Source organism: Populus nigra, chromosome 11 (genome assembly GCF_951802175.1).
Source record: "Populus nigra chromosome 11, ddPopNigr1.1, whole genome shotgun sequence".
In the NCBI taxonomy this organism is placed as follows: Eukaryota; Viridiplantae; Streptophyta; class Magnoliopsida; order Malpighiales; family Salicaceae; genus Populus; species Populus nigra.
The window spans coordinates 12997570-13011661 of record NC_084862.1 but is presented as its reverse complement, the minus strand read 5'-3'; the positions used below and the strand labels follow the sequence as shown (position 1 = coordinate 13011661).

General features: G+C 27.3%; 1 protein-coding gene across 1 annotated transcript; it reads right to left on the bottom strand.

Annotated features, from left to right (window-relative positions):
* Positions 1-9034: 9034 nt before the first annotated feature.
* Positions 9035-10995, bottom strand: LOC133667978 (AAA-ATPase ASD, mitochondrial-like). Its single transcript, XM_062087704.1, has one exon. It carries the CDS (start codon positions 10871-10873, stop codon positions 9248-9250), a length of 1626 nt encoding a protein of 541 aa, XP_061943688.1. The 5' UTR covers positions 10874-10995; the 3' UTR covers positions 9035-9247.
* Between the last annotated feature and the right edge of the window lie 3097 nt (positions 10996-14092).

Sequence of the window (14092 nt, the reverse complement as noted above, 5' to 3'; positions counted from 1 at the left end):
TTATAAAGAATATTTTTGGTTCAACTTATACATTAATTAAAATTAAATTTTCTCGTGCATTCAAATAAATTTAATAAGGTTAAATATACATTTTTAACCATTAAATTAACTTTTTAAAATTAATATAACCAACATTGCATTATTATTTTTCTTATATCATAATTTGTTAATAGTTCAGCTATTAGTGGCTAATTAGATGGTTGGCCAACACTGTAGGCCAAATTAATTTTTTTGACGTAAAGAAATAGGTGTTGCTTATGTGTTCTTCAATACAAAAATAATTAAATTATGTAAGGGATAATATGATGTCAACTTGTTAATTTGATGAGTTCAAAGATAATTTTAAAAGTAAAAAAAATAACAATAAAAAAAGGTATTTGCAAAATCAAATATTAATAAAATTACATAATGTTTATTTAAGCTCATGGTAACTCTATAAAAAGCAAGATAAAATAAATAATGATAATTAATGTAAAATTAATAAAATATTAAAAGATAAAATTAAGAAAAAAATTAAAATGCCTAAAAAAAAACTCGGCACATGAGTCTAGTAGCCAAGAACCACGCACCTCGGCTTTGATTAATTTTGTTTCTATTTTTATGGGACGAATGACATGTCTTTTACCTTGTTTTCTTTGAAAAAAGTAGAGGAGGTGACGCGTCGCCTACAACACCCAAATTCCAATAACAGAGATTGCCGTAAAGCTGGTCATGGATATTTCACACCTAAAAAATTGATTTTTCAACCAATTTTTTACCTAAAAAAATACCTAGAGGCCAAAAATAAACTTGTTCATGCCTTCACATCAAGGTTGTTAAAATCGCGAGTTAACTCGTAAAATCGGGACTAAAAACTCGAAACCAGTAAAATAGAACTTAACTCGTGCAAAATCGGTAAAATTGGTAAACTCGGTTCGATTTTACGAGTTTACTAAATTTGTGATATGAACCAAGTCAGATCTAAATTTGACCTTAAAATGTCTGCTGACTAGTTTTACGAGATTGAGCATATCTTTCAAACCGTATATTGGATAAAGCTAAAATTTTATAAGGAAATATTAGATACATGAAAATATATTATAGTAAATTTTCAGGTCAAATGGAGTTAGGAAACATAATATTTCAAAGGGTCAAATTTAATAAACTAATATTGTCAAATATGTCAAATAATACCTTCGTGTACTATTTGGGACATATCTAGAGCTATCAGTGGAATTTTGCTTTGATTAAAGTTGGGATAGGAACTAGACATCTGAAACTTTCCAACTATATATCGTAGGCCTAATAATTCATCCAAACGAGAGAGAATGACATGCTTGAAATCAGGAGAGAATGACATTTGAAATCATGACTCAAAACTGCCAAGAATATACAAAAATTATAGATTCAGACTACATAGAGGAATTTTAACATGAAGAATTTTTCTATTATTTTATTTATTTATTTATTTATTTTTAAATAATTATTTTTAATTGAATTTTTTCTAGCTAGCACATTGAATATTGTTTAGGGGTTTATTTCATTATTGAATTTATGTTAGTTAATTACTAATTTAAACTCATTAGCTTGCAACCCAAAAAGGGTTTATCAAGACTTATTATGATGGGAACAACCAGGTTGTCACTAGGTTTATATGTACTTCCTATCTTTCAGTGATTCCTCTGTATTGAGAAATTTTGTTCTGAGACTTTATTTTTTCATGTCATTAATTTATTCATATATACTATCTATCTCTCTTATTTTATTTAGATTACTCATTGATTATAATATTGTTGACTCTTTTTATCATATTTTAATGTAATTTAATTTCTTAACTAGAATTATCAATATATAATTAGTTTAAAAAAATTACTTATAATTTTATGATTTTTCGATCCAAGTTTATATTGTATTTTTCGTGTCGTGTCAAAAAATTATTTTTGACAACCTTGCTTTACACAACTCAAAATATGATTCAAAAATAAATATTAATTCAAAACCCAAAACTTCTTGAGGTCATATCTATCTTCTCAAACAATTTGAAGGAGAAAATGAAGCTCTTTCCATTGAATAGAACTCTTAGATACCCAAAATAATTATTTTAGTGGTCAAAATCTTGTCAATTGGTGTTTTTTCTATCTACTACTGGAATCAAGTGGCTTTCTCTCTTTCACCTCAAATAAAGACTGAAAAATAAGAGAAATAAATTTTTGGATCAAAAGTGAATTTTGAAAAAAACTCAAGGAATTGAAAATGGATGAGTTTCAAAGTAAGAGGACTAGTGTATATTTTTTGTAGTCAATTTTGAAATGACCATATAGTTCTTTTGTTGTTTTCATTTTGATCCCATTTTTTCAATGTTGTTCTTGGTTAACAAATAAGAGGCCTTCAGTTTGAACAAATAAGGATACAATTATTAAAAAAAAAAGTATAATGACCAAATTAAACAAAAAAAAGAGAAAAATCCATCGCACTAATTCAAAGTAAAATATAAGAGGATCTACAATGTTTGGTGCATAGTAAAAGCACCAAACCTTTTCTCTTTTTTTTAATGTTTGGTGTTAGTCGTGAACATAAGATTTGTTAAGTGAAGAAATTAGATTGGTGATATTCATTAATGTGCTATATTAATTGATTAAACAGTTTTTTTATCAATGTTAATCATACTTTGATTTGATATTATAGTATTTTATTTTTGAAAAATGCACTCTTTTCTCTGAAATTTTTTCATATTATTTACTTCTTCTATTTTCAAACATAATCAATGAATTGCCTCATTCAACAAGGCATCATCTAGAAATTAATATATCATTTGTGATATTAATTGTAGTGATAATTAGAGATTTCAAACTATAACTAAGTGTATTAGAAAAATATAATGAATAATTTATCATAAATATATCTCTCTTGTTCATAAATTATTCTCTATATATAATATGAACGTAAATATTTTCATATCAAAACTGATACATAATGATAGTCGTAATTTTTCCAGTATATTATATTAAATACAGTATATATTGGGAGAAACATAGATTAAAAAAAATGTTTTAGTTGAATATATAAGTTATGGTAGACATGTAAAATATATCAACATTAAAAAAAATGAAAACAAGAGATCAATTATTCAAAAAAAGTGTCATTAATTTTATAAATTTTGAATTTCAATTTACTTTCTGATTGTTGTATATTAAGTTTAGAGTTATTATTATTATTTAGTATTTAAAAAATCTAAAATTGTAATAAAAAGCAATAAGAAGGACCAGTTTTGTCACCCCCTCAAAATACGCAATGATTTCTTAATTAATTATTTATGGTTCTTTTTTTCAAGGATGTTAATTTCAATAGTATAATGTAAACATTCATTTTTCTTTATATATATATATATATATATATATATATATATATTAAACAAAAGATAGTAAAATTATTTTTATTACAAGAAGCATGCAGCCGCTAGATTCTATGAACGATGGATATGGTGTCTTCTTCTTTGCTACTTCCTCTTTCATCACGTTCACAATTTTATATATATGCAGTCTCTGGACCATTAGGGTTACATATTTTATTTATTAAACCAAAAAACAAAAAGCTAGCAGCCTAGCACGACCAGAGTTTAATTTCATGATAAAGAATATTTTGGAATTAGTTTACGTGTTAATTAAAATTAAGATCTTCTTAAATGATTTTGAAAGTGTATTTTTTTTTAATAATATGGTATATTGACAATAAGATTTGAACTTTAAAAAATAAAAAAATTAATGGCTCAGCAAGGCCAATGTTGGTGTTGGTCATGAACATAGTACTTGTAAAGAAATTAATTTTAAATATTAAATAATTTTCCTTGCAAATAAAACACTTTAATTCAAAATTATTATTTGATGAAATTTTATAAATATTTTTAATATGCTTGTTAATTTTTTAATAGGTAAATGCAATAGGATTAATATTATAGTTCATGTAATTTATCAAAAAAAATTAATTAATATTTAAAACAATTAAATAATTTCTTAATTATCAATGTTAAATATTCTTGATTTGATAGCATTTTATTAAAGAAAAATATATAATCTATTCCCAACCATCTTTCCTCTTCAACTCTTGAAACAAGAAATAAACAAGTTATAAAATAATAAAAAGAAAGATTTAAAAATACAAAATTAATTAATCGTCAAGTTTGAAAACAAGCAACCATCAAGTTTGAATGCAAGACTTTCTATTGTTAATCTTTTCTCTGCGTCATTTGTATGGAGCCACGTCATTACTTGACCCATAATGTTATCTTGAAGATATCAAGATTCTCATACGGATCAAGACCCGGTTGCCCTATGGTTTACCACAATATAGTAAGAGTCAATCCCCTTTTTTTCCCTTAAAGTTACATTCGAATTAATTTTTTTAATTTACTTAATTTATTTCAATTTATGTGATATTACATATTCATAAAAATAAAAAAAATATCTCAACATTAAATTAAAGTTTGATATTATAAAGTAGAATTTAATTTAATCAAATAAAAATTTAAAATAACAAGGATTAAAGTTAACACTCATACAAATCACAACCATATTTACTATTCATTTGGGGGCATAAAAAGCTATAGTTCACTCCCTAATCTCTTACTATTTATTTTTACTATTATTGGTCTTTTATTTTCTTCTCCTAATCTTTTAAAGATTTTGTATTTTAATCTTAAAATTTATTTGTTTTATGTTCCAGTTTCTAGAATTTGAGAAAGAAAAAGTCATCAAAAAATAGAAAATGATATAGAAAGTGTTTGGTCCAATACATTTCAAACATAAAAATGTTGATCTTAGTGTTAGAGTATGTTTGGAAACACGGTACAAATCACGTTTTTTTAAATTTTAATTTTTTTCGGTTAAAAATTATTTTTTATGTTTTTAGATCATTTTGATGTATTGATATCAAAAATAATTTTTTAAAAAAGAAAAAATATTATTTTAATGCATTTTTAAGCGAAAAGCACTTTGAACCGCAACCACTACCATAATCTCAAACACATTAGGAAGTTTGTTTTAGAGAGAAGGGTTCAATTGAGATTGTATTTCTCTTTGAACATGTCATAAAATATAAATTGGGAACCATAAATTTGTTTTTTATTCTGATGGATTTTAATTTTTAGAGTGAATATAGGTTTTTTGGGGTTTGAAATAGGCTGAGGTTCATAAGGTTTTTTGGTTTATTTTCAACTGAAAACCTGTTGAAAATTAGGTCTGGGAGATCTAAAAAATAGGATTATAACTTTTCTATCATTAGAGATAGTCAAAAAGTCAACCAGAAAACAATGTGTCAATTATCCAAGCAAGCGACTATTATCTCCTGTATAAAAAATCAAGTCTTATGCTAATTAAAATAAAAGTGATAAGTACTTAAAAGTATATTTTTATTAAGATTTTATATTACATTACACGTATCACTAAATTCTCCAACTTAAACACGTTTTATAATAACAAGTTTGATAATATAAGATATCTTTAATTTATAATGAATATTTAATTTTAAATACCTGTTTGTAAAATAAATATATCTTACAATTCAAAATACTAATTGATATGTTTAGTTAATGAAATTGAGGTTTATATGAAGAAACAAAGAGATAGTTGAACTTAGAGAAGAAATCTTCACCTGCGCTACGAAGCAGCCTTTGGACCATTGGATTAGTTATTTTATTTATTAAAAAAACACAACTAGGGAATTTTTTATTTTATTATAAAGAATATTTTTTGTTCAACTTATACATTAATTAAAATTAAATTTTCTCGTGCATTCAAATAAATTTAATAAGATTGAATATACATTTTTAACCATTAAATTAAATTTTCAAAATTATTATAACCAACATTACATTATTATTTTTATTATATTAGTTCAGTTATTTTTTGTTTATTTATTAATATGGATGTCCGGGTTAGCTTGCGTGTACCTTGACTAATCTCATAGGCACTGAAGTTAATGACCATGTAAGCCTGAGGTTTATGGAACTCAAACCGGTACTAACCTCTAGAGAACAAACCTAGAGCCTGATCAGTTGAGTTACACCTTCCAGGATTGTTAAAAATTTAGTTATTAGAGGCTAACTAGATGGTTAGTCAACACTATAAGGTGAAAATTATAATAAAAAGCATCAAAAGGACCAGTTTTGTTAATTTCAATAGTATAATGTAAACATTCGTTTTTCTTATATATATATATATATATATATATATATATATTAAACAAAAGATGGTAAAATTATTTTTATTACAAGAAGCATGGTATTATCATTTCTAGATTAAGGAAAAACCTTCTAGTTTTATCACAAGTTCCAAAATTACAGTGGAAATATGTACAAATTACAATCAAATCAAATTTGACTTGAAAGATTAAAAAACAATTTATCATGGATCTTATAATTAATAATCATGATAGATAATTTGTTTTAAGATATTCAAATTCATTTAATTTTGAAGAAAACGTAAATGACATGATGTGTATCGTTTTTCTTTTATAGCTATATATATTGTTTCAATGAATTTATTATATATTATAATTAGTTATATTGAATTGCTTAGCCTTGATTTCTTTGTCGTGGCTATCATTTTTGTTTTTTAGTGTTTTTTAAAATATATTTTATTTGAAAATAATATTAAATTAATTTTTTTATATGTTTTAATGCATTGATTTTTTAAAAAAATTAAAAAAATCATTTAAATATATTTTTAAATAAAAAATAATTTTGAAAAGCACTCTTCATTATGACAGTACCAAACCAAATTAAAACAAAATTTCTCAACTTTTTCCATGAAAGAGGAAAATGTTCAATTGCTTAGCCTTGATTTCTTGGTCGTCTTAACCTTGATTTCTCTACTTTTTTTTCCCAAAAAGTTGTCAACTTTTTCCATTTTCCTAACTCTGGTGGAAATTTCTCAGAACCATCTATCTCGGATTTCTCTCAATTTTTCCTAACTTTTTTTATGTTCATGGGATATTATTTTTTTATAGAAAAAGTTTGAAAATCGAGCTATGAAAGTCTTAAAACTCGGATCCTAACATTCTAGTAATTCTAGTAATTGGAGATGGTCAAAAAAGGGGACTAGAAGATAACATACTATTTACCTACACTGATTGAAATGCTGTCTGATTAAAAAAAAAATTAGAGCAGATAACATGTAATTTACTCTTTCAAAAACAAAAGAAAAAAATAAGCATATGAGCTGGACTTCTAGATAAGGTTGTTAATTCCGTTTTATTTCGCTGGAATATTCAAAACATTTTATATCAATTAAAAAAAAAGGAACAAAACAGATCAATTTTCATCTCATTTTAAATCTTGGTCAATTCTAGATTTTTCGGCTAAATTTCGACTGGAATATTCCAGTTTCATTCTACATGTTCTGTTTCGATCTTGAAAAGCCTTTGAATCAAATTGAACTTGGTTCAAGTTAATTAATTAAACCACCTAAGTATAAAAAACTCTTTTTCATTACTATTTTCAATAACAATGTACTGCATTCCTTATCAGTGCATGAAGCTTTCAATTGAACTTTTTTGCAGGGAGGATGGACAAGGAATACAGATACAATCTGTCATTCACTATGCACATTATTAATGAATTTGATCTTGTCGGTGTATTCTAGAGAATTGTTCACGCATAACTAATGAAAACATTGACAAGTTTGAGTCCATCAATGTATTCTAGAGGTAAAGAGAACTGTTCATGCATCACCGATGAAAACACTTATGGTTTTGAGTCTGTCAGTGTATTTAAGAAGTGAAGGGAATTGTTCATGTACCAAAGGAATCATCGACAGACTAATTAATAATAATATTAATTACTAGTTCGTTGGTGCATTTGCATAAAGCAAAGAACGGGTAATTAATACATCTTTAATACTATGTACTACTTTAACGTAACGAGGGAATTATTGATGGAGTATTAAAATTGTGGAGGGGTTTTTAAAACTTTTAATGCGAAATTTAAAATTTCAAGGCAATGTTACAAAGGAATGTTTGATTGTGTTTAACTCCCATCCTTTCATCTCTCATGCCCTAAACAATGGTTTCTCCTAGGTTTTCTAATTAAAACTCGAGTAAAGATGAAGAACTCTCCCCCTCTAATTTTTCCAGCAGGCCCGTCGCTTGTAAAGAGAGGAAAAACTGATTTTTTCCATTTTTTCCACCTATTTATGAAATTGCCATTAGTAAGTCTACATGGTATTTTTTGTCTACATTCTTTTCAAGTTCTAATTGTTATAAAATTCTAACCCAGGATAGAGAAATATGTCATGAGACTCCTCGTGAAATGTTAAATTGATTCAATAATTAAATTGAGAGTTATATTCGATAACATAAAATTAAATTATTTATTATTTTTCAGCAAAAATCTGATTTTTTTTTATTCTATCCTTGCATAAATTGTACTAATTATTCTACTAAATCCTTGAGACTATTTTTTTATCACAAGTTTATTTACTTTTCCTTTTTACTAATTATCTTATTTATAGACTTGTTACCGGTTCATGATAACTTTACCAATTTTTATTCAAGTTTACATCAATATTTTTACATGCAATTCTTTTTTAACTTTAATACTTCATGTCCATTGTAATTCCTCAAAATTATTTTTCATTTTCAAAAAAACATTTATTTTAATTTTTTCTAATCTTTTTATCCATCAAAACTTATTGCAAGTTTCAGTGATGTCATGAAATTTTTTTAAAACTAATAGTCATAATCTTTTTTTTTTAGTTTAAGTGAGTGTTCGGATTAATTTGCACACACGTTAACTAATCCCACGAGCTCTGAAATTAACGACCATATAAGTTTTTTTATTTCAACTTTAACAGTACCTTTATATTTATTTAAAGGGTTCATTCCCTCCATCACATACCATATTAGTATTTTTTTTTCCCTCATTTATCTATCTCTTTTGGTCCCGAGCTTTCTTTAGATAAGCCTCGGAGATGTAACTGGCAAGGAGTATTTTGGAGATGCCCTTGTAAGTGATTCTGATTTTCTGGACTAGCAGAAGTTGAAGATTTTAACAAGGGGAAAGTGACTAATGAAGAAATAACCATAAAAAGATAGCATTAAGGTAAACTACTACATCTTTAATCAAGCTTGAAGTTGTTTAATCATGCTAGACGACTGTTGATTTGGATATCACCATTGTTGGGATAATCTTTACAGTCATTAAAATCATAGAAATGTGATTATTCGATCTCAAGAGACCAAGCTTCTTCAATCCCAAATACTGCAGAGCTGACCATTAGTGGCTGAAGCCCTCCTGCTTACTTTCTTTGTTATTCAGTTCTCCATTTCCATGATCACAGAAACCATTTTCTTTTACTTGCTTCTTTGCATTCTCTGCAGCTGATGAATCCTTTTCTTTTGCTTCTTCTTCAGCTTTTGCTTTCTCTTTTGCTTCTTCTTCAGCTTTTGCTTTCTCTTTCTCTTTCTCTTTTGCTTCTTCTTCTGCTTTCAATCTAGCACTCTCCTTCTCCTTTTCTTTTGCTTCTTCTTCTGCTTTCAATATAGCGTCCTCTTTCGCCTTCTCGAGTGCTCCTATTAGGCTCTCCAAGCAAACCTTGGCGTCTCCAGAAATAGTCTTCGGCATCAAATGCTCTGCTACTTCAGCAGGGGTCATTTTGGTTTCCCCCAACAACTCCTGGATTCTGGCAAACAAGTGGTGTGAATCAAGCCGAAGGTAGTTCTTCGCCAAAACCTGGAATGCTTCAAAGCTACAATAGGACAATTCTATGTGCTTGTCCATCCTTCCTTTCCTAATGAGTGCTGGATCAAGTTTCTCCACAAAATTAGTCGTGAAAACAATCAGTCTTTCTCCTCTGCAAGCTGACCAAAGTCCATCAACAAAATTCAAAATCCCAGAAAGAGTGACCTGACTCTGTTTGCTATCTTCTTCCTTGGGCAGCTTCGGCTTTGGATCCTTCTCATCTTTCTCCCCCTCTTCCTCCTTCTTCTTCTTCCTTTGACCAGTTAGGTCAAGAGAACAATCAATATCCTCAATCACAATAATGGACCTGGTTGTTGTCTCCATCAGTAGCTTTCTCAACTCAGTGTTATCCTTCACAGCAGTCAATTCAAGATCATATATATCGTAGTTTAAGAGATTGGCCATGGCTGCAATCATAGTTGATTTACCAGTCCCGGGTGGACCGAAAAGCAGATACCCTCGCTTCCAAGCCCTTCCAATTCTTGCATAGAAGTCTTCAGCCTTGCTGAATATGACAAGATCATCAACGATTTCCTGCTTCCTCTCTGCCTCCATTGCAAGCGTCTCGAAACTAGCCGGATGCTGAAACACCACATGCCTCCAGTATGATCCACTGTTAGTGTAAAGCTTCCGCTGACGATTCCTCACCTTGATTTCATTACCCTCTTTCAAGACATGATTCAAGTAATCCCCGAGGATGAGTTGCCGGTGTCTTTTATGGAAAGTGAGCTTGTAGTACTTCTTCTCATCCGCTACAGGATAGAAAGAAAAAGATGGCGTCTTGGAAATATGTTTCCCTGAAGCCCACTTAAGTTTGACTCCCTGGAATTCATCACCAACCTCTTCATAATCATCCATGCTAAGAACAACCGACTGGTTGCTCTTGACAACATCAGCCTTGAGCCGCTTTGCCTGCGTAGATGAACGAGAACCAAGATAATTCTCAATGGCAGAGTAAGCTTCACTACGCATGAAGCGATCGCCGGTGAATTCATTGAAGCTAATTTGAATGTATGGGTAAACGAAAGTGAAGGCCCTTTTGGAGTATTTATCAAAATATTCTTGTACACTATACGGACAATATTGCTTGAACATGGCACAAGCAAACATAACACTTGCAATCACAGAACCTACTTGAGTAAACATATCTGCTGGGTTCATTTTTTTTGTCTATTCGATTCTCCTCCTCCTCCTCTTTCCTCTCCACTTGTGTGTTTTGTGCAAGAATTTTATAGCCCGGCAAGCGGAGATAGCTAATCTTATTGGCTAAGGCAGCAGTGTCATAAGTGACGCATGCATGCTTGTCTTGCAAGACGGCATGTATAGTGGCTTTCCTGGCAGACATAAATAGTCAACTTGGTATTTTCCTTGATAGTTCCTCCAAGGAAGCTGACGCCAGTTTTGTCTTTTCCGACACAGTTTGGACGGTGGTGTACATTACCGCTCAACCATAGATATTTGATAGATAATAAGGCTGTTAGTTTTTATATTTTAAATTAATATTTTTTTAATATTTTTAAATTTTAATATGTTAATATTAAAAATAATTTTTTTAAAAAAAACATTACTTTAAAAAGCCACGTCTCTCATGAAATTTGTGATTCAAAACTCATGTTTTAAGTTTAAATGGAAAATACATTAATTCAGTGAAATCTTTTTAATTTAAAAAATTTAATTAACTATCAAGTTATTTTTTAAAACATATATATAAAGTGAAATTATCACAATAATCATAGAATTTAATTTATTTTTTAAAATCCAAATTCATTTAATTTTGAAGCAAATATAAAATGACTTAGAAGTGTATCTTTTTCCTTTGATAGCTTTATATTATTATTATTCCTAGGAAGTTCCTAGGGCAGGTGGGAATTTCTCAGCAGCAGTTGAATATTTATTTAATCATAGAATTCTCTCGAGCATTCAAATAAATTTAATAAGATTGAATATACATTTTTAACCATTAAATTAACTTTTTAAAATTAATATAACCAACATTACATTATTATTTTTATTATATCATATTTCGTTAATAGTTCAGTTATATTTTTATATAAGTTTGTACTCACCATGGTATTTATAAAATTCAAACCGAAACTAATTTTTAAAAAGTTAATATAAAATCTAATCAATTAAACTATACATCTTAAAATTATTAATATTTCAATTATTAGTGGCTAACTACATGTTTAGTCAATAGTATAAGGTGAAAATTATAATAAAAAGCACCAAAAGAACCAGTTTTGTAACCCCTCAAAATAAACAATAATTTTACTTCAATAATTTATTAATTAATTATTTATGGTTCTTTTTTCAAGGATATTAATTTCAATAGTATAATGTAAACATTCGTTTTTCTTATATATATATATATACTACAAAAGATAATAAAATTATTTTTATCACAAGAAGCATGGTATTATCATTTCTAGATTAAGGAAAAACCTTCTAGTTTTATCTCAAGTTTCAAAATTACAGTGGAGATGTACAAATTACTAGAAGAGGTTTTTTTTAGTTTGATTTGATTTTTATAAAAAAAAAATAACTAAATTTAATTTTTTAAATAAAAAAAAAATTGGTTCAAACCAACTGGTTTCAGTTTAATTATTTTAAAAAAAAATTGATTTTTTTAATTTAACTTGGTTAATTTTGGTTTGACTTGATTATTTCTGATTTGACTTAATTATTTTCGGTTTAACTTCATTTTTTTAATTTAATTTCATATTATCATTTCTAGATGAAGGAAAAACCTTCTAGTTTTATCGCAAGTTACAAAATCACAGTGAAGATATGTACAAATTAGAATCAAATCAAATTTAACTTGAAAGATTAAAAACAATTATCATAGATCTTATAATTAATAATCATGATAGATAATTTGTTTTAAGATATTCAAATTCATTTAATTTTGAAGAAAACGTGAATGACATGATGTGTATCGTTAATTAACTTTTTATATGCTTTTTAATGTAATAATTTCTAAAAATTAAAAAATTATTTTAATATATTTTTAAATAAAAATTAATTTTAAAAAATACTCTTCATTACTGTACTGAACCCAAATTAAGACAAAATTTCTCAACTTTTTTCCATGAAAGAGGAACTAGCTAGGAAAATTTTCAATTGCTTGGCCTTGATTTCTTGGTCGTCTTATTTTCCCAAAAAGTCGTCATCTTTTTTATTATTTTCCTAGCTCTTGTGGAAATTTCTCAGAACCAGCAGCTGCGTGTCTTCTTCCTTGCTACTTCCTCTTTCATCACGTTCACAATTATATATATATATATATATATATATATATATATATATATATATATATGCAGTCTCAGGACCATTAATTAAGGCTACATATTTTATTTATTAAACCAAAAAAAAAAAACACGACCAGAGTTTAATTTCATGATAAAGAATATTTTTAAATTATTTTACGTGTTAATTAAAAAAAAATATGCTTTGATAATATTTTACGAGTTTAATTATTTTACTGTTATAATTTCATTGGGATGGAAAAAAATCACAAATTAGATTTGATAATATTCATCAATATGCTTATTAATTTTGTAATAGGTAAATGCAATAGGATTAATATTATAGTTCATGTAATTTATCGAAAAAAATTAAATAATTTCTTAATTGTCAATGTTAAATAATATTCTTGATTTGATAGCATTTTATTAAAGAAAAATATATAATCTATTCCCAACCATCTTTCCTCTTCAACTCTTGAAACAAGAAATAAACAAGTTATAAAATAATAAAAAGAAAGATTTAAAAATACAAAATTAATCAACCGTCAAGTTTGAAAACAAGCAACCATCAAGTTTGAATGCAAGACTTTCTATTGTTAATCTTTTCTCTGCTTCATATTTGTATGGAGCCACGTCATTAATTGATCAAGACCCAGCTGCCCTATGGTTTACCACAATTTAGTAAAGTTAGTCCCCTTTTCTTTTTCCTTACAGTTACAGTCCAATTAATTTTTTTAATTTCATCCTTAACTTAATTTATTTTAATTTGTGTGATATTACACACTCACAAAAATAAAAAAAAATATCTCAACATTAAATTAAAGTTTAATATTATAAAATACAATTTAATTTAATCAAATAAAAATTTAAAATAACAAGGATCAAAGTTAACACTCATACATATCACAACCGTTTTTACTATTCAAGGCGCATAAAAAACTATCTTTCAGTCTCTAAGATTTTTGGTTTTTTATTTTCGTCTACTAAAGTTTTGAGGACTTCACATTTTAGTTTTAAACTTTATTTGTTTTATTTTCTAGTTTTTAGAATTTGAAAGGGAAGAGAGAAAGTCATCGAGCAATGAGAAATGGTATAGAAAGTGTTTGGTCAACCACATTCTAGATTTGTTTTGAAAAGG